Below are 25,731 nucleotides of genomic sequence, written 5' to 3' on the forward strand. Positions count from 1 at the left end.
GATATTCAGAAAAATTCCATTAAGCATTTTTATCGAATGAAGATAATCGCTGGATACTTTTATCACTTAATAGAATATGTTTTTTTCTCTCTTTGTGCAACGGAAGATGATGTCCGAATCAGTCTTGGAATAAGTGAAATATTTTGTGATTGAAGATTCTTCATGAAAGTTTTGATTGTGAATTTATTACTGATAAAAACTATTTCCTGTTGTTGTCATACACACGACATAATTTTTTATTTATTTTTTCTATATTTCACATCAAATCCGAGTAATAAACAAACGGTATTTTGAAGCTCGTTGATTTTTATTGCTTTTCAAAAAATACTTTGCAATTCATCTCCAAAAAATTTTATAAAATCAACGTATTATATTTCGCTGCTTTTATCAACATGTAAATCATAGAAACCTTGCGAAATGAAACAGTTATATGGTTTATTCATTCATCTTCTTTTGAATCTTTTCTCCTAATTCTAATTCTTTTCTTGTTTCTTTGTAAATATCTTTTGTATTATTCTTTTTCCCGTCATCCCCGCAGAATGTCCTTCTCCTTGATCCGCTTGAAATAGGTTTCGTTTGGGTCTTCCTTTCAAGTCCACCAACTCGTTCCGAATACTGAATTTTCGCTTTTCTCTCTTTCTAATTCTTCGATTCTTCCTCGCTCGCACAGCACCTAGCATTATTTGAGCTTTAAAAAGAAAGCATGCAGGCAGAGGCAGATGAGGCGAATAAGATGCATCCACCATTGGTGGCAGTCTGTTGGCTGAACTGTTCTGAGTTGATGTTGGTGATGGTGCAGTTGGCGAGGGAGAGGGAGAGGGCAGGGGAGGTGGCAGAGGAGAGGACACAGCTGGCGGGGGAGGCTGTGGAGGTGATGTGGGTGATGCTGGAGGAGTTGAGGGTGAGGGGGCTTGTGAGGGAGGTGAGGTGGAAGATGCTTTGGCTGTTGAGGGCGAGACTGGTGATTGCTGTGTGGTTGAGGGCGAGGGAGCCAGCAGTGAGGAAGAAGAGAGGTGTTTTTATTGTTATGGAGGTTGTTCCGGTGATGGTGGTTGTGTTGAGGTTGAGGGAAGGGGAGTTTTTGGAGAGGTGGAAGAGGATGGGGGTGATTTGATTTGAGGAGTTGTGGGCGATGGCGAGGGCAGAGACTGTGAGGGAGCCCTGAGTCTGTTGGAAGAGGGCAGACGAGGCAGATGGATATGGTGAAGATGATGTTGAATGTGATGACTGTGAATGTGAGTTTTGTGGTTGAGGAATGCCACTGGAGGCGATGATGGTGGAATTTGTGCCATTTTCAGTGATTTTTGTGTCAACTGCGCTGAAGGTGAGTGTTTGAAGAGGAACAAATGTTGAGGAGAGGAGGGTGAGAGAGGCGTCTTGGAGGAGGGAAATGAAGCCAGTGAGGGCATACTCGATGGTGGCGCATGGATCTGTTGGGGTCTGCCACAGGCATCGATATCACTTCCACCATTTGCAGCTATTTTGTTCTGGGCAACGAGGGGGAGCCAGCCATTGTACACGTCGCTATCAGCTGTATTGTTATTCCACACCCTTTTTGTTGAGGTTGTTGAGCCACAATTCTCAAATGGAGATTGAGTTATGGCATTACCATTGAAAAACACATCATTCCCCCTGCCATTTTTGGCAGTATTACCATCGAAGAAGCAGAAGGCGATGAATCTTATTTCATTCATCCAAGAATAAGTGTTCCAAAAATGCATTCCTGCACCTCCATAACTGGCAGATGCAGTCAGATTGTTGTTTATAAATTGGCAATCATCAATCAAAAATTTGCTTGGTTTATTAATTGGTGGATTTGCAAATGTTAAAGAACCTGTTGAATCACCACCAGAATTTGAGATGCACTTGCTGTTTGTAAACTGAAATTGACCATTTGATGAAAGGCCAGTAACATTAAAATACCAACCGGTTCCACACCAATTTGTGATTGAACAGCTTTCAACTCTGTTTTCAGAGATTGACCAAACAGAACTGGATTGCGGCCAAGCTATGCAAGTTGCTCCTCCATGAAGAGCGGTGCAACTTGTGAAATTGGATTTTGTGATGTTAACATTCAACAGACAATAGCAATATAATGCTCCACCGCTACATCCGTTTGTTGAACAATTGAAAAATGAACACGAAGTGATCGATAAATTTGCGTTTGTGCAATTGACTTTCAGAGCACCTCCTTTATCATTTCCGCTATATGAATCATTCCACGCACACTATTCAAGGAGATAGCTGTTCAATTCAGAAAAAGCCAATCTTCCAAGTTTCGCTCTTTCAGATTCAGATCCGACATGCACCACAGCAGCATTAGAAGAAGATCGAATAAGGAAAAAGAATTTGGTTGCATAAACGAGCAGAAAGAAGGAATGTAGTGGTGTGGAGGTAGAAATAGATACGGAGGAGAAGATGAAAAATACATTGAAAAAGCTTATCTTTAAGAAAATACAAAGAATATTCAAATTGAAGAAGCACTTTGCGTTGACAAAAAATCGTCTGCATAACAGAAATATATGAATGAATAATATAGTTGAAATAATTAAAAAAATCGATTGAAAAATGAAAAATGAAAAGAATTTCAAAAGTTTCAAACTGTTGAAGCGATAAATAGCATATATATGTATTATACAAAATAAATGCACAAAAGCAAAATCCACATTATTGCACAATCCATGTATAACAAATCTTATTAAAGAACAACTCATTCGAAAAAAATAGCTGAAATAAATTTATGGGATATGAGAAAAAATCAATTTTGGAAAAATTCAAAAATTAAAAACAACAAAAAAAGTTCAAAAAATTAATACTCGCACAAAAATAATCATTCACTTCTCAAAAAAAAGAAAAATAAAAAAAGAAAAATAAAATAAAATAAAAAAAATAAAAAAAATAAAAAAAATAACAGTGGAAAATTTCTGACGGACGTGAAATTTTTTTTTCGATGCGTCAGACAGGTTTACTTTGGTGTTGACAATATGTTTTATTTATCATTTTTCTTTTTACAGGGTTTTCGTTCTCAAAAATAACTGTCCTCTAATTGAAATTTTTTATATTTTTTTGATAAATTCATTTAATAACAATAAAAAGACTTTTTCAGATTTCATAATTTGTATACAAGGGCTATTTGTTGATGTCAGGGTTGAAAATAACTCAATTAAAGTATTTTAATGAAGTTTGAAAAAAGCCTCATGAAAGTTATTATGTGAATAAAAAAACCATTCAATTATTTTCAGTTTTGATCAATTGGTTATTATTAACCAAATATATTTATAATATCTTAACATTGCATTTTTTTAGCTGTTTATTCATGGATTTAACGAAAAAATCGGGTACCCTTAAAGTAGCATCTTGCCGATTATCCAAATAAGAACAACAAACGGTAGCTTTTTCAAATCTTGATAGGATATGTTTGATTTTATAACTGTTGACACGAAAAAGCATTGAAAGAATGAAATGATTTGCTCAATTTAGTGATGCACATTTAAAAATTAAGAGCATGAAAATAACTCATTTACAATTTCAAAACAACGATAAATATCAAACAAAAAGCATCTCCTCCTCGTTCCATGATATTTGGGACTTTACCTGTTTCATCAAAACTCGAAAATTTTTGTGCCTGAAACCTTTTTGGGGCCAGTCGGTTTCTTAATTTTGTCTAGTCTGAGCACTTTCATACTTAATGCTGAAGCATGGAATATCATCTGCAATAAAAAGTTTAATCAAAATAAACGTGAAAATCAAATTGCGATAAAAAAATATTAAATGCAAAGATAATGTTTTCAAAATAATTAATACAATAGAAAGAAAGAAAGAAAATAATAAATAAAATGAAAATAAAATTATTTCAATATGATACGAGCAAGTCAAACAGATTTGGTAACTGGCAAACAAAGTAGTCTTCAATTACAACAATTTGTATTTTTCATACCTGAAATTGCACACATTTTGGTAGCTTTGTAAAAACAACGGCTTGCTTTTTCCGATCAACAAAAAATGTTGCAGTTTTCTTCTTTGTATTAACTTCGCAAGCGATTTGTGAACCTTTTGATCTCCAGGGATTAAAACAAGGCAATGAAGAATAAAAACGTTCTTGATCATTTATAACCATTCCTTCTGTATTTACTCCTTTCCATTTCCCTTGGCCAAAAGGACCATATTCCCCGATTGGCCCAGAAGAAAGAAAAGCAGAAGACGATGCCAAACAGAAAGGAGGTGCAAATGGGTTTACCGCTTGATGACTCGTCGATTTACTTTTTGACTTCTTTGGCTTCAGCGAAGAATCACGCTTCTTAATGGCATTTTTCATGTCGCTCTCGCGCACTTGTAGTATGGCAAAACCGTGGTATGATGGATTAACATCTTCCACACTCATGTCAATGCGCCAAATGCCTTTGTTGAATGGATTGCCCAAACAAACAGGATCAGGTAATTGTCTATTCACACGAATAAGGCGCTCCTTCTGCAACAACTGAATATCTGTATCAAACGACGAATTATACCCCATTGTCTCTTCAGGGAGAAAATGAAGTGGACCTCTCATTTCTAACAAATAAACAACGAAAAATGAAATATTTCAAAATTAATAAATAAATAAATAAAAACACATAATTTGTAAAAAAATTCAGAGGATCTTTTATTTAAATAAAGAATTCAAACTTCCCTTCACTGGCTTTTTGTTTTCTTTGTATCCTTCTTTTCCTTTTCCTCCCTCTGACGAAGACGATGACGAATCAGAGCCGCTTTCATCGTTGCCGCTTTCGTCAGAATCACTTTCATCTTCAGACGCCTCTGAGTCATCTGATTCCTCATCGCTGTCAGAGTCGCTGTCAGAATCGCTGTTGCTCTTGCTTTTCTTTTCATGCTTTCTCTCTTTCTTTTTCCCTTTCTTATCTCCTTCTTTTTGCCATTTCTCTCCGTCTTCAATCAGCCTGGCTGGCGTTCCGATAAAAGGGCTCGATTCATTAGAGGGATTAAATGGAGGCATCAACAAAGGAACCCCAAACGAAGAAGACTGAAATCCAGGTGCAGGAAATCCTGGTGGAGCCATGCTTGGCACAGAAAGCGAAGGCTCGTCAGAAACTGGCAAAGCTAAAGAGATTCCAGACGAAAAAGGACCAGCTGTGGAAAGTCCAGTTGGCAACATTGGCCCAGGCCCTTGCATCGCACTTCCAAACGAAGGCGGGAACTTCGAAGGGCCACCAAAAGTCCCCGAACTCTCCGTTGGTGGTAATGAAGACATGAATTGCTTTGGAGCAGCCTTGTCAGCGCTTGAAGAGCTTGCTGTTTTCGAAGAAAATGCTGATGGAACAGAAAATTTCCCATTTGCTTGACACGAAGTTCTTGCCTTCCCAAAAGCAAAAGCTGCCCCACCTTTTTTCTTTGGCAAACCGCTCGAAGCTAAAACAACAACAACAACAAAGCAATAAAAGATTTTGACATTTTTTTTTGAAATTGTTATTGAAAACTTGATAACAAACTGTGTGCAGCGATAACTTCTTCAGCGATTGTGGATGCATCTCCTTCGCTCATTCCATATTCTTCCTTCAGAATACCCTCTATTTCTTCTCTCATCGTTCCACGCACAATTCCACAGAGAAGATGAGCCGTTTCTTTCATTAAGTCAAACAGCTCATCTTTCTTTTCTTCGCTTGCTCCTCTTGCATGCACGCCTAATTCACTTAATGTTTCATCCCTCGATAACTTACGATTTCTCCCCAAACTTAAATTGCTCATCATTTTTTCTTTTCTTTTTTTTTTTTTGAAAAGATCATAACCTTATTATTATTTTTTCTCACTCAATTTTCTCAAAAAAACAAATATTTCTGTTTCATGAAAGAGTGACTGTTTAAATACATTTAAAAACAATATGAAAGATTGAGACGAAGTTGATTATCGAATTGATTCTTTGATTTTTCTCCTGAAATTATGATGAGAAATATCATCAAACAACAAAAGGGAAGCTCGGAAAATTTCTCTTCTTCAAACTTATGCATCTTTTTTTAACTGAAACGAATCATTGAATCATTCACTTTCGCTCAACCCTCCCAATCTCTCATATAAAGAGCTAAGTGTGCATCGCAGTCCACACCATTCGCTTTCGTATTCTTCATTTCGTAATGAACTTCTTTCACTTCCTTTTTTCTGTCTCATTCCATATTTCCTCAAAAAATACACTTCACAGGAGCCTCAAACTGGGTACTTCGTGATTTCTTGTTTTCTGCAATTGTCTCATTCATCTTTCCAACTTTCAATTTCTTTCTCAATAATTTCCCACGTTACCTCATTTCTCAAAATGGATTTATTTTCCTTCAGCAAAACTATCTTATTAATTGTTGTTTCGTTCAACTAAACTTTTAAAAACAGTTCAAAAATATCGTAAATAGTTATTCAGATTTACAGAACAAGTAATGAAGCCAGAGTTGATACATTATTTCATTGATAAAAGTCGCTTTCTCTGATGAAGTTCCACAAATCCAATTTTTTTTCTCATTCCATCCATTTTCAAAGTTGTCAGTTGCTGATTCGCCAATCATTTTTACCAACATTCTTTTAACCTCACAATGCAACAACTTCAAATTCTTCTGAAAAAAGTGAGATTCAAAATTTCTCTTCAAGTTCATCAAGTTTCGTTCAAAGCATTGTTTTGCCAATAAAAATCACAGATTAAATGCACGACAGATGTTTTTTTTTTCATTGAAGGATGCTGTGGAATTCAGTTATTCACGAAGAATAAACTCCAAGAAAGCCGAAAAACTCTGACTCACAAAATTCACAGAATTATAAATTTTGGAGAATATGTTTGCTTTTCCTTCCCAAAAGTTATCTCAAATGTTTTCAAATCATTGTAACAAAAGTTCTTGTTTCCGTGAAAAAGCTCATCTACTGTTTTATTGCGAAGCATTTCTTTATAATTCGTGTAAATAATTATTTTATTAAAGGATGAATGAAGTGAAAATAAAATAAAAAAAAAAAATAAAATAAAAAAAAAAAAAAAAAAAAAAAAAAAAAAAAAAAAGGATTGATTCACAACAAACAAAATATTCATCCATATTTCCAATATAATAATTAACGTTTTTCAATGAAAAAAAATATCACAAAAACAAAAAGAGTATTATTGTTCCTATTATAATCAAATATGTGTTGCTTTTCAACTTCCAATGGAAATGAAAAGATCAATGAAAATGAAAAATTAATCTTTTTTGATGAACATTTTAAAAATTGTTGTTTTTTCATTGTACACTTTACGATGGATGTCAACGGACAATTATGACCTTTCTAATATATTTGTATCAGCTCGTAAGGCAAGAGTCAGTAAACTTCATTCACCTTTAACACTTCAGCCGAGACAAACTACTGAACTTGATATTTCTCAACGAGGACTTGTTGAATCATTACATTTATCAGCTAAATCTGTTTTAGATAATTGTCAAACTATTCAAAGTTTCCCGCCAAAGTCAACGAACGTTCCACTTTTGGTTTTTGTCACTCCATGGAATAAAGAGGGATACGCGACAGCAGTCAGAAATAAAGGAAAAATAGATATCATTGTGCCTGTATGGTATAACTTAAGGTTTGACTCCACACTGCACATGTATTTTTAGAATGTTGAAAATTTAAAATTTTGTATTTAGATTTGGTTCAAATCTTAAACTGACTGGAGAGAAAAATGTGGACAAGAATTTTATTAATCAAGTGAAGGCCGATGACGATCCATTCGGAAGAACTCCGCCAAAGATAGTTCCACGAATTTATTTTGAAGGATGGACTCGGAGAGATTTTTTAGAATTTCTTGGCTCGAGCTCAATGATAAATCAATTAGCAAACATGCTTATTGAAGAATGTCAGTATGCCTCAATTGATAACTTATCAGTACATTTCTTTCTTTCTTTTTTTGATGCATTTATGTCGCTTTGTTGTTTCAAATAATAATGCTAAAATGATTATTATCAATGATTGCAAAGAAAATTCGGATTTAGCGGGATATTTCTTGACTACGGATCTCTGGCTTATGAATCTTGGGATCCACAACAGCAGGAAGAGGCCGTCATGACTATTATTCGCCTAAAGGAGTTTTATCGAAAATTAAGTCCACCAATTCATTTAAGTGGATTTATGCTTTATGCATCAGTGGCGGTTTGTTAACCGCAAAGCCAAACATTCGAAAATTAATGAAATATTAAATCTTTCATTTTTTCATAACCAATTTCTTTCTTTCTTTCTTTCTATCTTTCTTTCTTTCTTTCTTTCTTTCTTTATTCTTCTTCTTCTTCTTCTTTTTATTTTTACATAATCTGCATCTTTCATTTTTTAGAAATATTTTAAATGCATTAAAATCTATTTTTCAATTTATTTATTTATTTATTTATTTATTTATTTATTTTATTGTTCCTTTTAATTGATGAACAACTTCAGCCAAATAGCGTCTTTGGGCAGCGACTTCCCATGATGCACTCGATGACGATGCAGCGGGCAATGACAATGCAGATTGAAGGAGATGTTTCTGACATTCGTTTCCATCAAGATGATGAGGAAAATGAAAGGCTACAGGAGAAGATGAGGAAGGAGCTGGAAGAAGTCAGCTTCGAAAATGACGAGAAAAAGAAAAAGCACGGAAGCAAGAAGGTGAAAGGGAAAATTCTCGAGCCTCAGCTTGTTGATGGCGTTGTTATATCAACACTCAACTATTCACAAAGCCAGTTTGATGAAAATTCTTTGATTTTCAAGCATTGCTGAATTTTCATATAATCACTTAAATTCATTTATTATTTGCATTTTTTTGGTATTTTTCAATATTTTTTTAAAGGAGTCTTGAGCCAAATGCTCCGTTGGATTGGCAGATGGCCAACTTCTATTCATTTCGCTATCTTCCCGCGGAAAACGATATCCAGACAATTGGATTGGGACAAGTTCGTATGCCCCATTCAGAGGAGACGTTTCTTTGCATCCCCTTTTATGGATTTGAGTATGTTGGAGGCAAGCTGGTTGGGGCAGTCACGAACACGAGGTACATTGATGTGCTGAGGAACTACAAGACACAGTTTATGTGGGATGAGGGGTCGAAGGAGCATATTGTGAAATTCTCAGACGAACAAGGAAAAGACCACACGATAATGTATCCATCGATAATGGTTTGTGAAATATCTTACGATGCAATTGTTTATTATTATTATTTCTTTTTTCTTTAATTATTTGCTTTTATTTTTTAACAAATATAAATCCTAAATCTAATGGATTGACTTTGGGTGAATGAAAAATACCTTCGCTCCTTTCAGTCGATCAGAAGGAGAGCAGAGGAAATGGCGAAGTTCGGAGCAGGAATTGGCGTTTGGGAGCTGGGAACTGGATTGGACTATTTCATGGATGCTTTGTGATTTCTGTTTCATGATAAGCATTTTTTTTTAATGTTTTGTATTTAAAAATTTATGTTTCGTTTGATACAATAATTGCGTTTAAACAAATGTGTGAAGAGTTTTTATCGATAACGTGTGACTGGCTTGGTAATGGAGCGAATTTGAAGAGATGATAATTCATTTCAGATGAGAGGAAGAGGATGCTTCCATTCCATTGAAACAATTATGAGCAGAAAGGATTGAATGATTTATTTATTTATCTGATAAGCTAAATTGAAAATTTCGCTTATTTACAAAAGCATGGTACAGATGAAAATGGAATTTGAAATTTCAATTTAAAAATTCATTCAGTTAGTTCGAATAAAACAAAACTTTATTTGCTTTCTAAAATTCTTTTTGAATATTTTCCAATTTTGTAAAAAAGAATCCTTTTTATGGTTTGAGTTTGCGTAAATAACAAATAGTTTAAGAATCAGATGATATTATTCTTTCCGAATTGGGTTTGAAAAAAGTGGAATTGAATTATCTTTAACAATTGTGAGAACGATGAATTCTTTTTTTTTTTTTTTTTTTTTTTTTTTTTTTTTTTAGGATAAAAGAAGAACAAGTGTTTTGCTAAAATCTTATGAAGTGGAAAGATGAAAAAACGAGATAAATAAAAAAAGTCAATGACTCTTCAATAAACAAAATAATCATCAATGAATGGAACCAAATAATAGAAAAAGTGTTGCCTTATAATCTTGCAGCAGCTGAATCCTATGATAAAATCTTCATATCCTCCTTCTTCCATCTTTTCAAGCACTTTTCTTTTCAACTCTTTTCTTTTCGCTGTATCGCTTTCCATTTTACTTTCGCTATTCAACCTTTCGCAAAGTCTTTTGAAAAAATCCAAATAATTCGAAGTTTGTTCATCGATCACATGCAATTGTGTAACCTCCTCTAAAACAGAACCAACAGCTTCACTTTCCAACAAATCATCAATTTTCAAAGCTCTGTTTGTTGCAAAACTTCTCAACAAACAAATGAACTGATAGCTAATTCCTCTGCAATTATCCTTCGCTGCTCGATATATCTGAACAATGCTATTAAATAGCCCAACATATTCTTCATTCCACAATTGACAACATGAAAAATAAATCTCAAGTGTTTTGATCCATCTTCTGATTATCAGCACTTCATTCGCTTCTTCTTTGTCCATTTCCTCTTCTTTCTTCTTCCAATCCATATTTCTTGTCTGCTCTTCCAGTTCTCTTGTTGCTTCTCTTGCAAAATGCAGTTCATTCGAAATCACTTTTTCCAAGCTTTTGTCAAAATATAATCTGCATATCAAAAACTCCCAAGCAGACTGATAAGCAAGTCGCATCAAGTTGCGATGCTCCTGATGATACTTGATGATTTCTTTGATCTCGTTCAGATACAGTTCTTTGCCCAATTCCTTATCAAAAACAAGAAAAATATCAAGAATTTCAAAAATAAAATAGAAATATTCACACATAATGTTCAACATTGCTCAATGCAAGCAAAGACATTTCCACATCTTTTTGTGCTTCTTTGCTTTCATCTTTATTCAACGCAACTTTCAGAAGGCAAGGCACGCAAATTGATAAAAATTTTGAAGAAAACCAGCCGCTTAGCAAAAGATGACATTCACAAAGATCTGCCAGTAACTTTTCGTTCTTTTCCTCTTTTTTCTTAAGATCTTCCTCAACGATCATCTTTTCCAACACTATGTACAACGAAGATCTTTCAAAATCAAAAATCAAAATTCCTTTCAATGCTTTGTAACATCCAACGCTCTTCAGTAACACGAGTGAGCTTTCCATAGAAAGTTTCCTTTCTTCAATCATTTCGTACATTTTATCATACAGTTCTGTCTTGAAAACTGATTCAAATTCTTTCTTATTCATTCCATCAACTATTTCATTCATTTTTCCGATTTTCTTTCTCTGCTCATCTTCATTGCAATCTTCCAATCCAGAAAACAATTCTGTAAATAAATAAAGAATAAATTAAATCACAATAATCATGAATTCAAATTCAGCAATGAGCACAAACCATTAAACCTTTTGATTCTACTCGTTGTCTGCATTTTTGAAAATATACTGCGAACAGAAAACAACGATAATTCGTCATTTGATTTGAATTCAGATATCATTGGAAAGAAGAAATCGGTGCAAAATATTAACTCAAAATAATTATGAAAATATAAGTTGTTATACCATTCTGCGTTGTTAGTGATATTTGGCAAGTCGTTTCAAACAAACAAAGAAAGAAAAAACGATAAATCTTTTTTCGTGTTTGCAGTAATGGATATTCAGATCATCAGATTTGAAAGAATAAAAATATTCCTTGCTAAAAAATGAGAGATGGAGAACAAATATTTTCTGCGGAATGAGCGATATTATTTTGAGAGGTTGCACGAGACAGCAACGCGAGGCATCCGCGATGGAATTGGGCAAGATTATTTTATGAAAAGCATCATTGAAGGAGATTCATTTTCCAAAATAATAAATGAAAAGTTTGATGTTTACATTTTTTTATTATTCTTGTTCATTTTTAAAGATGTTTCCATCAGTGGCCTTCTCAGAGTGCAAGAATCTGATAAATTATATAAATGGCCATTCCTTTGTTTTTCTGAGCAGAGCATCAGAAGAGGCTGGATGACAAGAGATAACTATCAGATGGGAATTGCATATTTTTTTGTTTTCATTTGGAACAGTGGCAGAAAACAAATATGATTTCAAAGCATTAGGATGAGAGGAAAAAAAAAGAAGAATGTCAACATTTGGACAGCACTTGGAAAGAAAAAATGCTGATATATTATTAGATGAGGAAAGTGGATGACAACATAGAAAGCAGGATATTAATGTTTGAATAAAGGATTATGGAGAAAGGAGCACAGGGAAACAATGGAAAAGGAGAATGGCAGCATCAGTGATTGGACAATCTTCTGCTTTTGCAATAGGGAGGGTGTATGTGTTCTTTTGAGGAATTTTTATAATCAATGCAAAACTAATTATTTTTATGTATTTTTTAAATCATTTTTCTATTTCATCCAACAGCATTTTTTATGTTGAGCGTCATTTTCAGGAACAATCCATTTCAAGTAGAATTTTTGAAGAAAACACATTTTCTTCTCCTTCTCCTTCGATCTCTTCATTTACGAGATTTTTTTAAAATTTGGCTGATGGAAAGAACACCTTCGTATGTGAGAATTTGATGTTTGAATAGCCTTAAAATAATCATATTTCAACATGGAATGGATCTGCCTTCTATTGTTGCTGCTTATTATGAAATTCGAATCCATCCAATGTTTCTTCATTTCCTTCAGATGGGTCTTGCCCGTCTTTGCCACTCAGCTCGTACAAAGAGCACCCTCAAACTCGTTTTCTTTCCATTTCTCATTCTTCTTCTTCCTCCTCTCCTCTTCCTTCTTCTTCTTCTTCTCCTCTTTCATCATAATCATCATCTTCCTCATCTTCAGCTTCAACATATTATTCTTCATTGTTGTCATTTTATTATTTTTTGCCAATATCTTCATTAGATTCCAATTCCATCGTATTTTTTGCACAGATAATTCAGCGTCATTTTCAATTTTTTGAAGAGAAAGAAGAGGCAGCCACACAAAAACAGGCAATTTACATGCAGATGTCCATCTTCATTGGTTTCTATCTTTCTATCTGTTACAAGTTTAGTGATTAGGATTGTCTGTTCATTATCCGTTCAACTTGTTAAAATTGATATTATTTGTTGTTTAATGGACAATAACGTATTAAGCCTTCCTGATCTTGTGAAAATATCATTTGATAATTCATAGATTTCTTTATCACCTCATTTATACTTCTTTTTTTGCTTCTTCAACTTCTTTTTCATCTTTTTCGTCTTCGTCTTCGTCTTCAACTTCTTCTTCTTTGATATTTCTTCTCACGCTGTGTTGTATCGAGGCATCAACCTTCTGATGCATTCATTCATACCAATCGGCAGAGCCACCAATTTGAACCGAATGTTTTTTTATTCACATTTCTTCCTCTCGGTGTCCATTCACCAAATACGCCTTCATTTCATTTTTCATTCACTATTCTGATGATGAAAAAAAAGCCATCTGGACGAATTCATTTCATTTCATTCAAATCGTATTCTTCTTCATCGACTTCTTCGATAATCTTCAAAAATCATGTTGATTTTTCATTTCATTCAACTCCTCTCGAATTTAGTGCCAGGCACCGTCTTTCATTTCCATTCAGAAAGATAAAAGGAATATTTATTCTCAGATGGAACATCAGCTGAAATTATGTGAAAATGGAGTGATTCTGATTTTATCCGAGAAAAGAGGTGCAGCAAACGTACAATCAACAGAAAACCGATTCAGACTTTTTCATTTGGAAACTGAAGCATGTGCCGAAAACAGAAAGAACACTGAAGCAATGCTTTCAAGGAATAAATGATCGAAGTGATGGCCTTCTTCAGATAACTCAACAGGTCACAGAAGATGAAATGAGGAGAATAACAGAATTCATTGAAAATTCATATTTGAAGGGAATTTCTTCGAAGCAGGAGTATCTGCACAACAGACAAGTTGAAAGGGAAAAATTGAATAAATGGAAAATTTTGAAAAAGCTTGATATGAATGAAGAAATTCCTTTTATAAGAAAGGAAAACGGATTATTCCTGAAGCAATGAGTTTTATTTTCTTTCGATGAAAATGAGAAATTTGATGAAGAAATTTCGAAGAAATATTTTTATCTGGACTGATTTAAGGCTCTATGATAAACTGGAGATGATATATGCTTCAGTTGAAAAAGCTATGAAAGTTCATGAATTTTTCTGACATGGAAAATGGAAGAAATTCTGATGAAATCAGAAAAAATTCGTCATTTCCAGTTATTTTTGTATCAACTGCGCCGAAAGTGAGTGTATGAGTGGGAACAAATGTTGATGTGAGGAGGGTGAGAGAGGCGTCTTGGAGGAGGGAAATGAAGCCGTTGAGGGCATACTCGATGGTGGCACATGGGGTCTGTTGGGGTCTGCCACAGGCATCAGAATCAGTTCCGCTGTTAGAAACGATTTTGTTCTGGGCGATGAGTGGGAGCCAGCCATTGTACGCATCGCTATCAGCTGTATTGCTGTTCCAGACTCTTTTTGTTGGAGTTGTTGATCCACAATTCTCGAATGGAAATTGGGTGATACTACTTCCACTGAAGAACACATCGTTTCCTCTGCCATTTGTTGCGGAATTACCATCGAAGAAGCAGAATGTGATGAATTTTGCTTCACTCATCCAAGTGAAGGTGTTCGTGCAACACAACGCAGCACCACCATAGGAAGTTGGATTTTCAACTTTATTGTTTATGAATTGGCAATCGTTGACTAAGAATTGATTTGGCTTTGTTCCTGGAGGGTAATGAAATGTTAGAGAACCCGCAGAATCGTTACCAGAATTTGAGATGCACTTGCATTTGGTGAACAGGAATTGGCAAGATGAAGTCATATCATTGAGCCAAAAGTACCATCCAGTTCCACACCAATCTGTTATTGAGCAACTTTCCACTCTGTTATCTGAGAATGTCCAAACAGAATTAGGTTGATTGCAATACAAATAAGCAGCTCCTGCATGAGCAACTGAACAGCTTGTGAAATTGGATTTTGCGATATCATCTTTTAACAAATAATTACAATTTAACGCTCCTCCATGATTTGTTGTTGAGCATTTGTTGAAAGAACAAGATATGATTGTGAGATTGGCATTTGCGCGGTTAGCATAAAGCGCTCCTCCATCACTTGATCCACCAGTTGAATCATTCCATTCGCACCATTCAAATTTATGGCTGTTAGCATCAAAGGAATCCAGTCTTCCAGGTTTCACTCTTTGAGATTCTGTTCCAACATGCACAACAGCAGCATTTGATGAAGATCGTGTTTGGCTGAGAAAAGAGTTGTTGAAGGCAGAGAGAGAAGTGAATGGGTTGTTGAGGTTGGGGAGAATGGCAACATCGATGGGGTTGTGAATGAATTGGACGAGAGAAAATACAGCAGAAGTGATGGAGATTAGATGGGAAATAAGAAGAAGAAAGGAATACACGTTAATAATCAAGCGTGCTTCATTAAATGCACTTTTGCATTTATTTTTGCATTGGTAAATGAAATAGTTCAGAGCATTTATCTTTTTCTCATAACTTTTCTCATCCAAATAAAAATCTAATCACCTATGTTATTTTCAATAAAACATAAAAATATTTACGAAACAAACATTCAACTCAAAAATTTGAAAAAAATTTTTTTCTTATAAGTTCGATTTGATGTTATTTTGTTACGATTCCATTTAAATACAAAAAGAACAAAACTCTGGAAAAAACTACACTTTAAACACTCAAAAAAGCAACATCAAAAGCTTCAATTTGAAATATTGAAAGAAGAAGAAGAAAACCAGGTTTAAAGGATGAATTTCTGCGTTTCTTAGAATAAACCAGCTTCATTTGAAATAAATCCACTTTATTTGAATAAAACGGGTTTATTTGAATTGAAGAAGTTTATTCAAATTTCATCAAATGATCAGATAAATGAAAGAAAATGAATCACAGAATATCTGAATTAAACGAAACATATGTTAAAAAAAGAAGTTAAACTAATCTCGAATATTATTTCCAAATGATCATTTGGAACTGAAATACTCAAAACAAAAACACAAAAATGAATTTGAATTTAACAAAATCAAAAAAGTTTTAACTAATTTCAAAGTTCTTTAAAATAAAGAACAAATGAAGAGTGCCCTTTAAAATATTGTGCAGCAACCACTCTCCTTTGTTTCTTTTGGATAATATTTTTGAATAGCTAAGCGAGCAGCTGTTTCAAATACTTCTGATAGATTTTTCTGTGTTTTTGCAGAGCATTCAACATACGCTGAAAAGCCCAAACGTTTAACCATTTGCTCAGCCTGAATTATGAATAAGAAAAAGATAGTTCACGAAAAATTAAGAAAGAAAGCAAACATCTTCCTTTGGAACCAACTTCACGAACTCGGGAGGCGATTCTCGCAAATCTGCCTTTGTTCCCACTAGAACAATCGGAACTCCTTCAATATAATCTTTTATTTCAGGAATCCACTGAATTTACAATCAGAAAAAAATAATTTTATTTTAACAAATAAGAAAAATTTTAACCTTCTCTTCAACGTTTTGAAAAGAAACTGGATCAGAAATTGAAAAGCAAATAAGAAACACTTCAGTATCTGGGTAGCTGATATATCTCGATCTTTTGAAATCTTCATGCGCTGCAGTATTCCAAAGTTGAAGATGGATTGTCTTTCCATCAACAACTTGTATTGATTCAAAATTATCAAAAAGAGTTGGTATATAGCCATCTGTAAATTTATTTTGCGTGTAAGATGCAAGCATGCTAAACTTTCCAACATCATTATCTCCAATGGCAACACATTTAACATCCTGCAAAATAAAAGCAGAAAGTTTGTCAATTTTATAAAATTCAGCAGTAATTTCGAATGATTATTATAAAATAAACATGATTGTTTTGCTCATCAAACTATTACAGAAGACATATTATAGTCGTCAGAACCAATACAGTCTGTCCGTAATTAATGTTGATCTGTCCGAAAATAATGTTGATCATACCATCAACAGTATTAAAATCGCACACCCAATATTGAATGATGCGAGAATTGTTGCTCAATTCTAAGTTACTCATGCGTTTTTTGAAATGTTGATTGTGTTCTTATATTATCAAGAAATGGATTAGGAAAGGTTTCAAATTGTTATTCATTTCATTTCATTACATTTATCAATAAATTTAATTTGTGATTATATTTCTTTTTTTATATCTTACAGACAAAGCAGAATTAGTGAAATATCGAAAGAGAACAAATGAGAAGTTGACAAAGCAAGCGTTTATCACAAAATTAAAGTCAAGTATTTTGAAAAATGAGAAAATGTGTTAACGAATTTTCACACAATAAATGCTTCAATATATTCATGAAGTCGCAATTTCCTGAAGTTTGTTTCAGATGCGTTGTTTTTTATCTTTCATATTCATCTTTTTTGAATGGAAAATCAATTGGAAAGGGGGTGAAAATAGAACTTTTTCATTTGATTATCATAAAACACTATAAGGAAGTTTTTAATTTGAGTTGAGCAAAACACAAATCACGCATTTGATGATATTCCATTTGAATGTTTTTTTCATCAGTTTTTTGTGATAATAGTTATATTTGATTGAAACTTTTTTTCAATTTCTTTTTGTTACTTTGTAATTAATTTTTCAAGTATTTTATCGTGTTGTTTATGTTTACGTATTGCATTTAAATTCGTTAAACAATGTTTGACATTTTCAGGATTTGATTTTTATAAAGCTTTTATTTCATGTTTCATTTTTTGTTGAAAAGCTTTAAAGAGAAGATTTAAACGATAATGAACAAATAATTAATTGTGTTATCATTTTCTGATGCAATAATTTTGGTCATAGTAGTTTGAAATGAATTCAATGAAAACAAAATTCAAATAAAAAATCATGAAAGATTTTTTTTTTCAAAAAATAGGATATTCATAAAAACTAAACAATTGAAGTTGTCGGAATCAAAATTTAATTCGTGAAACGAATTCAGATTCACGAGCTCTTTCTAGTTAGATTGATAACGAGATAGATTGATAATTACCAAATATTCTGTAAAAGAACAATATAACCTTTAAATAAACAATATGAAAACAAAAAACAAACAATGTAAATCACACCTATACTGAAAAAAAAGTTATCACTCCATCATCCACTTGAGTTCAAAAATTCTTATTTATCCAAAATCATATAAATTAAAAATATGGCTTATCATTTGAATTAATAAGCATGGTATGATCAACATTATTTTCGGACAGATCAACATTAATTACGGACAGACTGTAATATAAAAATTTCAATTTTCTATCGATCAGAGAGGAAATCAATTATGGGATAATATGATCTGTCAATCTTTTCTTGTGCGAAACAAAAATTTTTTGTTTCTCCAATAACTTTGTGAATCTTTCAAATAAGCCTTTGCTACATGAGATTTTTTTGATTTATGTGTTGGTCGAAGATGTTGGACAATGTCGAGATCGCATTTTTACGAATTCTCACTGCATTCGGAAATTTTGGTGCATTTGAGGTTTATGCACAAGATATGAACGATAACAAAATTTGGCATATGTTGTAGCTACGATAATAACATAAAGTGCTCATAAGTTTTTTTCTACCTGTTGTGTGCGGAAACTGTGAAATATGTTATTTTCAATTTTCTTGAAAATTCAAAATCCTGTTCAATTTTAAATGAAATAAATGAGTTTTTTTAAGGGTTTGTATTTGTTCGCTTTTTTAATCACAGTTTTAATGTTAGGGTTTTATCCATGATCAACTTGAAAGGGTTTAATTCTGTTGCATAAATTACTCAATTTTTTTAATTATAAAAATTACTTAACATTGATCAAAAAATGCTCTATTTAAATTGGTGACAAGTTAAATTGAACATGTTCAAAGCATATTTGAGTGCATTCTAGTCGAATTTAAAATATTAATCTGTTTATTTTGTTTATTGTTGAATATAATTGATGTTAAAAATCTTTGATCAAGACCAATCTAGAGGGAAATAATAATTAGATTCATTCCAAAATAAAAGTTTCAACACAAAAGAAAGACAGAATAACATTATGAAACAGTTAACAATAACGTTATTATCATAAACACAAATTTTAATTAATTGTCGTACATAGCGCAATTGCCCTCGGTCTTTTATTTTTTTGAGTAGAACATATATGTCTTCCATGCTGAGCTTGCAAGTCATTGAATGGAAAGAATATTTTCTCATCTGTTGTTAGCTGTATCTGGTGCGTATTCGTTTGGTTTGTTTCCTTTACTCTTTCAATTATCAAATTATAAGAAATTGAGCTTTCACTTTCATTAATGCATAATAATTATTGAAATTCAGTCTTTATTCTAGTGTATTTGATGTGAACAACAAAAATAAGATAAAAAATTTCATGATTCAAGGCAAATACTAAAATGATGCTTTTTTTATGCTGAAACAGTATGAAATGAGTGAAAGTGTGAAAAAAAAATTGAAATGAGTTTTATTCACAAAAGATAAAATAGACAATAGAATGGGAAAATTACAAAAAGCTAAAGAAAGTGACATGATTCAATATAACTCTTTTATCTCTTTCTTTTTGTTTGAATGAGTGCAGGCAGTTCTTCTTCAATAACTTTCTTCTGCATAAACTCTACGCAGCGTGCGAAGGTGAGCTTGATATCTGGCTCTTCTTCTTCCAGTTCTTCTCCTTTTTTTCCTTTCTTTTTCTTTCCTGTGGCACTTTTCCCTCGCATTCCAGAAGATGTTGAACTTCCAGTTTTGGGGCGAGTAGGTGAAGATGAAGTTGCTCTCCCTCCTTTCTTTTTCTTTTTCTTTGGATCTTCCTCAGGAGGAGGCGGCATAATTTCTCTCATCAACAAATCATACTCTGCAACTGTGAGCTTTTCTCCTTCACTCATCAGCAATGTTCGCAATGCTGCTTTATCAACGTTTTCTGGTGCTCCCTATATAAGAATGAACAAATTAAGTAATAAAAAAATGATTCTTTGAATATATTTTTATAAAGAGACAAACATCTTCTTTAGGTAAAAGTTGAAATGATTCATTTATCTCTTCTTCATCTGCAAATTGAATGGAAGATGCAATTTGAATAAACATCTCTTCATTCACTTGAGGAGATCCATGATTAAGTTCTGCATTCACATTATGCACATCTCCAGCTAAAAAGATATAGCCAAGAGATCGCAAAGCGGTAATGGCATCATCAATAGTTATCTACAACGAATTTTTATTAAGAAAAAGAATTTATATTAACTTGAAGCTAATAATTATCATCAAACAAAGTTTGGTTCTTTCTTTTTAATGAATAATTTGTATGTTGCGGTTAATTCATTAATTTGAGCTTCAGTTAATTTCGGCTTGTCAAATGCTTCGTCAGAAAGTCCTTCATCCATCATTTCATAACTAGGCTGCTCAAAACTTCCAGGGCTTGGAACTCCAGTTGTATCATCAAAACTCATAATTGCAAGTTTTTAATAAATTGAAAGTTAACAGTTATAAATTTTCACGCTATCAAAGAAAACGTTTAATTTGATGATCGTAACCAATATAACATTAAATGCATCATATTTAAAATAATGGATGTGCTTTGAAGTTAGATCAGTCAAAACGACACGTTAGTTCAAGTATCAAAAGGTTATTTTAATTGGTATGATACATTTGTTGTTAAACCATATAAAATGAATATATTTTTTGGTAATTGTTGCATATGCATATGTCACATGAATTACAGAGAATGAGTTTACTTAATTCTCTGACAATAGACCTTGTTCAAATTTATCAACGCTATTCACCTGATTTCAAGTACAGCATATCTATTAAAGATGCGGGAAAAGTTCTAACTACACCTTCAGAACCTGTTCTGAACAATGGATTCGATAATGTTAATAGCGATTGCATCTTAAGAGTTGGGGATATTATTTCGTCAACAGAAAATGTTGGAAATTTGCGGGGCAATCAATATCTTGTGGAATCTTTGTTGGGCCAAGGCAGCTTTGGACAAGTGGTTCGTTGTTTGAATGTTTCAACTCGACAAACATTCGCGTTGAAAATAATAAAAAATTTACCTGCATACACCAAGCAAGCAGCAGTTGAAAAAAGAATACTTGAGCGAGTGTGCATTCTGAATTCTTTTTTCTTCAACTCTTAAAACTATCGTTCTATGATTTGATTATTGTTGTTTTCTGATTATTTTCTTTTACCAACAATAAATATCTTTTTAACGAAGATTAAAACCGATGATCCTGACAACAAACATCATATGCTTCGACTTGTCGAACACTTTATTTATCATGGGCATTTTGTATTTGTTACAGAGCTTCTTGGAGTTGATTTGTACAATATTTTAAAGCAAAATCGATTCAGAGGATTTTCGTTAAGTTTAATTTCAAAAGTTTGCATTCATTATTATTATTATTATGGAAGTTTATTTTATTTTTTTTTCAAATTCATGTTTGATGTTTTATTTGACGTGTTTTCTAAAACTTATAATTTCAGATAATGAGACAAATTCTTGATTGTCTTTGCTTATTAAGCAGTTCAAGAGTGATTCACTCGGATTTAAAACCAGAAAATATATTACTCGATCAGTATGTTTTTTATTGTATTTTTCATTTTTATGAAACTTAACAATATTTCTATGTATTTTTGTTTATTTGAAAAAAAACATTTTTTTTCTGATTAACTGATTCACTTGATGAACAAAATCTCGACTGCAATATCACAAATTAATTAATTAATCATCTTCCCTCCAGCTGTCTTCCTCGCATCTGTGTGATCGACTTTGGCAGCGCGTCATTTTCCAACCATCTTCTCTTCACGTACATCCAGAGCAGATACTACCGAGCCCCTGAGATTCTGCTGGGCCTACCGTATGATGCGAAGATCGACATGTGGAGTGTGGGTTGCATAGCGATGGAGCTGTGCATAGGGCACCCTGTGTTTCCTGGTGCTGACGAACACGACCAGCTCAGGAGGATACAGCAGATGCTTGGGTGTGCTTTTGAGTGGAGGGAGAGGGGGAGAGGGGGGAAGGGGATGAATGGAATGGTTATTTTATTATTTTTTATTTGTGTTCGAGTGAGTTGTATTGCGAATTATTTGGGTATCATATCATTTTATTTATTTTGTTAATTGTTTCTTTATTTTGAATATTGATGATTTCAATTTTATTTATTTTTAAATTTGAAATAATTTCTTTTTTTCTTTCATTCTTTTTCTTTCCTTTATTGATTAACACAATTCAAACAGCCCTGTTCCCACGCAAATGATTCGAATGGGCAAATTCAGCAGAAAGTTCTATTCGACTGATCCAACTCAGCCACACGGGTTGCGCTTCAATACACGTGAAGAATATCAAAGAGTATGATTATTGATATATATGTATTGAAGAATTAATTATTTTATTTTATTATTTTTATTATTATTTGTTCTTTTTTTAATCCTTTTGAAATATTTACTGTTATCACATTTGTAATTTAATTGATAATCAATTAATCTTCTAATATTTATTTATTTAATTTAATTTAATTTAATTTAATTTAATTTAATTTAATTTAATTTAATTTAATTTAATTTAATTTAATTTTAATAATAATAATAATATAGCTGACAGGCATAGTGAAGCCGCTGTGTGAGTATGGGTATATCTATCCATCGCTTGAGGAGACAATCACCAGACACCAGATGAAATACTCACACGACGGCAAATCACACATGGGAGAACAAGGTTTGTGGTTGAGAAATAAAATGAAAATAAAAATAAAAATAAAAAAATAAATATTATATTTTATATTTTTTGATTGAATTATTATTATTATTATTATTATTTAATTTCTTTTATATTTTATGTACAAATTATAATAATAATAATAATAATATTTTTTTTGACAATCCTTTCAAATTAATTTCTTCCCTCTTTGTCTCACTGTATTTATAACAATATCCCTTTTCTTTTCTCATCTTTCTTCCATTCCCATTTCCTCTTCCTCTTCCTCTTCTCTTCCTCCATCTCTTTCTCAGATTTCAAATGCTTCCTCCACTTTGTGCGTGGCTGTCTCTCTTACTTCTCTTCTCAAAGACTCACTCCTCAGCAGGCCATTCAACATCCATTTGTCACAGGTGCTGAATGGAGTGGAACTTGGAAACCTCCTCTGCTTCCTCCTCCACCTCCTCTTTCTTCTTCTTCTTCTTCTTCGATTCCTCATTCTCTTTCTTCTCATTCTTCTTCTAATTCTGTTTCTTCTACAACTTCTATTTCTTCGAATTCTCCTTCTAATTCTTCTTCTTCTCCTTCTTCTTCTTCTAAAAATAGTTCTCCATCAACTTCTTCTTCCTCCTCTCCTTCCTCTTCTTCTTCTTTTATGCCAGTTTCTCAATCAACCACACAAGCACTTCAACACAAAACATCCATTCCTTCTTCTTCTAATCCTTCCTCCTCCTCTTCTTCTTCTTCTTCTTCTCTTTCTCCTTCCTCTTCTTCTTCTTCTATTTCAGATAGCATCTCCACTTCTCAACCAACCACAATCACTCACGCAATCACTAACACATCCACAAACACCCAAAATTCTTCATTCACTCTTTTCAATTCTGCTCATTCTAATTCTAATTCAATTTCTAATTCAATTTCGAATTCAAATTCGAATTTAAATTCGAATTTATCTTCTTCAAATGCCATTTTATTAAGCAACTCTCAATCTCTTTGCAATGCTTCTAATCCTTCTAATCCTTCTTCTTCTACTACTTCTAATCTTTCTTCTTCTAATCCTACTTCTATAAATTCTTCTTCTTCTTCTTCTTCTTCTTCTTCTTCTTCTTCTTCATTTACTCCTTCCACACGCAATACAATTTCATCAACAACTTTATCATCATCATCATCTTCTGCTTCTTCTTTAAATTCTTCTTCTTCTTCTTTAAATTCTTCTGCTTCTTCTTTTGCTTCAGCTTCTGCTTCTATTTCCAGTTCTTCTTCTCTTTCTCGTCTTCCCAAACAAACAATAAATTCATTCAATCAAACAAAACAACCAAACAGCAGCATCAACATCAGCATCACTCACAGACAATCTTCATCTTATCAGACAACTTTGCCTTCTTCACCTTCTAATTCTGCTAATCCTTCTTCTTCTTCTTCTACTACTACTACTACTACTACTTCTCTTTCTCCTTTATCTTCTCCTTATCCTGCTTTATATATTCAGTCAAAGCACAAATTGCCTTCTTCTTCTAATTCTTCTTCTTCTTCCATTTCTCGTTCCCCTCTAATTCCAGTTACAGACACCTGTTTAGTTAGAGAAGCACCTCAAATGCAGATGAAAGGGCAAATGACACAAAGTTATCAATCAGATCAATTGAATCAAATGTATCAGTTAAATCAGGTTAATCAAGTAAATAAAGCTAATGGTGTAAATAAAATAAATCAAAGTTATCAAAGTTATCAAAATTATCCAACAAATCAAACTAAACCTATTTATCAATTGAATCAAATGAATCAAATGAATCAATTAAATCAAATGAATAAAATGAATAAAATAGATCAGTCAGTCCAAGCAATGCAAGCTATGCAGACAATGCAGCCATTGGTGGCTGTACAGAAACTGCAGCCATTCCAATCCATTCAATCCATTCAATCTATCCAATCAATACAGCCATATCAGTCAATGAAATCATCACAAATGGATGGAATAGATAAATCAGATAAAATAGACAAAAATGATAAAGTAGATAGAATGGAGTATATTCAAAGAAATTGCATTCATCAGAGCAGAAATAGCATCAATAGCACAAAAGACAATGTTGATAGGATAAACCCAATGGAAAGTGCAGAAACAGATGGAGAGAATGAAATAGATACAAATGCAATGGCAAGTGTTAATGCAATCAACACATCTGGTGCTGTGACAAATATTGTTAGTCCTTCATCTTTATCTCCTTCTTCCTCTTCTCCTTCTTCCTCTTCTCCTTCATCATCATCTTCTTCTTCTTCTTCTTCTTCTTCTTCTTCTTCTTCCACTTATTCTTCTTCTTATTCCTCTTCAGTTCCTTTTTCTTCTTCCTCTCTTTCTCATTCATATACACCTTCAACTGATGATCAAATCCCTCTTTCTTCTTCTTCCTCCTCTTCCTCTTCCTCTTCAATTTCAAGTTCTTCTTCCTCTTCCTCTTCCTCCTCTTCTTCTTCTCTTCTCTCTTATCCTTCCATCAACTCCATCTCCACCTCCTCTCAAACACCAATAGAATCCAATCTTTCTTGTTTGAGTGTGCTTTCTAATTCTTCTCTTTCTCAGCCGCCTCAACAAAACTCTCTTTCTTTCTTCTGTTTGCCTGTTAATTCTTCTCTTTCTGCTTCTGGATATCCTTCTTCTTATCAATTTGCTTATCCTTCTTCTTCCTCCTCTTCCTCCTCTTCCTCCTCCTCCTCTTCTTCTTCTTTATCGTCTTCTTCTTCTTCTTCTTATCAATCCATTCATTCCTCTTCTTATCCTTCTTCTCATTCATTTAGAAATAATGCTTCATTACTTCCATCTTCTTCTTCAGCATCTTTATCTTCTTCTTCTTCTTCTTCTTTGTCATCATCATCCTCTTCCTCCTCTTCTCCTTCTTCTGTTCCCAATTGCTCTCAAATGGAATCATTGAAAACAATAAACAAAACATCTTCATCATTATCACTTTCTTCAACTTCTTCTTCTTCTTCTTCAAATCCTTCAAATTCTTCTTCATTGTTGAGTTATGCTCATCTATAACATCCCATTCACA

At 33.1% G+C, this 25,731-nt stretch overlaps 7 protein-coding genes across 7 annotated transcripts; 3 read left to right on the forward strand and 4 right to left on the reverse strand.

Moving 5' to 3' along the window:
• Nucleotides 1–703: 703 nt before the first annotated feature.
• MONOS_11379 (uncharacterized protein) lies at nucleotides 704–1,114 on the forward strand (the record flags this gene model as incomplete). Its single annotated transcript, XM_067863904.1, has 1 exon — nucleotides 704–1,114. One exon carries the CDS (start codon nucleotides 704–706, stop codon nucleotides 1,112–1,114), a length of 411 nt encoding a protein of 136 aa, XP_067718676.1.
• Nucleotides 1,115–3,602: 2,488 nt separating this feature from the next.
• On the reverse strand, nucleotides 3,603–5,745 carry MONOS_11380 (uncharacterized protein; the record flags this gene model as incomplete). The annotated part of the gene is made up of 4 exons (XM_067863906.1): nucleotides 3,603–3,710; nucleotides 3,938–4,551; nucleotides 4,666–5,406; nucleotides 5,487–5,745. 4 exons carry the CDS (start codon nucleotides 5,743–5,745, stop codon nucleotides 3,603–3,605), a joined length of 1,722 nt encoding a protein of 573 aa, XP_067718677.1.
• Nucleotides 5,746–7,259: 1,514 nt separating this feature from the next.
• On the forward strand, nucleotides 7,260–9,525 carry MONOS_11381 (putative Chitinase domain-containing protein; the record flags this gene model as incomplete). Its single annotated transcript, XM_067863907.1, has 6 exons — nucleotides 7,260–7,579; nucleotides 7,641–7,853; nucleotides 7,971–8,142; nucleotides 8,422–8,705; nucleotides 8,813–9,137; nucleotides 9,282–9,525. The coding sequence occupies 6 exons, from the start codon at nucleotides 7,260–7,262 to the stop codon at nucleotides 9,378–9,380; spliced, it is 1,413 nt and encodes a 470-aa protein (XP_067718678.1). The 3' UTR covers nucleotides 9,381–9,525.
• A 306-nt stretch (nucleotides 9,526–9,831) lies between these two features.
• Nucleotides 9,832–12,833, reverse strand: MONOS_11382 (uncharacterized protein). The gene is made up of 4 exons (XM_067863908.1): nucleotides 11,579–12,833; nucleotides 11,415–11,461; nucleotides 10,853–11,346; nucleotides 9,832–10,794 (listed from the first exon to the last, which is right to left on the reverse strand). The coding sequence occupies exons 2-4, from the start codon at nucleotides 11,446–11,448 to the stop codon at nucleotides 10,036–10,038; spliced, it is 1,287 nt and encodes a 428-aa protein (XP_067718679.1). The 5' UTR covers nucleotides 11,449–11,461; nucleotides 11,579–12,833; the 3' UTR covers nucleotides 9,832–10,035.
• Nucleotides 12,834–15,644: 2,811 nt separating this feature from the next.
• On the reverse strand, nucleotides 15,645–16,958 carry MONOS_11383 (Rac2d, Rho family GTPase). Its single transcript, XM_067863909.1, has 4 exons — nucleotides 16,897–16,958; nucleotides 16,517–16,798; nucleotides 16,346–16,459; nucleotides 15,645–16,290 (listed from the first exon to the last, which is right to left on the reverse strand). The coding sequence occupies exons 1-4, from the start codon at nucleotides 16,909–16,911 to the stop codon at nucleotides 16,129–16,131; spliced, it is 573 nt and encodes a 190-aa protein (XP_067718680.1). The 5' UTR covers nucleotides 16,912–16,958; the 3' UTR covers nucleotides 15,645–16,128.
• A 1,939-nt stretch (nucleotides 16,959–18,897) lies between these two features.
• Nucleotides 18,898–20,522, reverse strand: MONOS_11385 (uncharacterized protein). The gene is made up of 3 exons (XM_067863910.1): nucleotides 20,262–20,522; nucleotides 19,996–20,196; nucleotides 18,898–19,925 (listed from the first exon to the last, which is right to left on the reverse strand). Exons 1-3 carry the CDS (start codon nucleotides 20,439–20,441, stop codon nucleotides 19,545–19,547), a joined length of 762 nt encoding a protein of 253 aa, XP_067718681.1. The 5' UTR covers nucleotides 20,442–20,522; the 3' UTR covers nucleotides 18,898–19,544.
• Nucleotides 20,523–20,716: 194 nt separating this feature from the next.
• On the forward strand, nucleotides 20,717–25,718 carry MONOS_11386 (putative CMGC/DYRK/YAK protein kinase; the record flags this gene model as incomplete). Its single annotated transcript, XM_067863911.1, has 8 exons — nucleotides 20,717–21,094; nucleotides 21,209–21,373; nucleotides 21,478–21,569; nucleotides 21,735–21,974; nucleotides 22,231–22,342; nucleotides 22,588–22,708; nucleotides 23,002–24,258; nucleotides 24,511–25,718. 8 exons carry the CDS (start codon nucleotides 20,717–20,719, stop codon nucleotides 25,716–25,718), a joined length of 3,573 nt encoding a protein of 1,190 aa, XP_067718682.1.
• Nucleotides 25,719–25,731: the final 13 nt, after the last annotated feature.

The sequence above is a fragment of the Monocercomonoides exilis genome (assembly GCF_001643675.1).
Source record: "Monocercomonoides exilis strain PA203 chromosome Unknown scaffold76-106655, whole genome shotgun sequence".
NCBI lineage: Eukaryota > Preaxostyla > Oxymonadida > Polymastigidae > Monocercomonoides > Monocercomonoides exilis.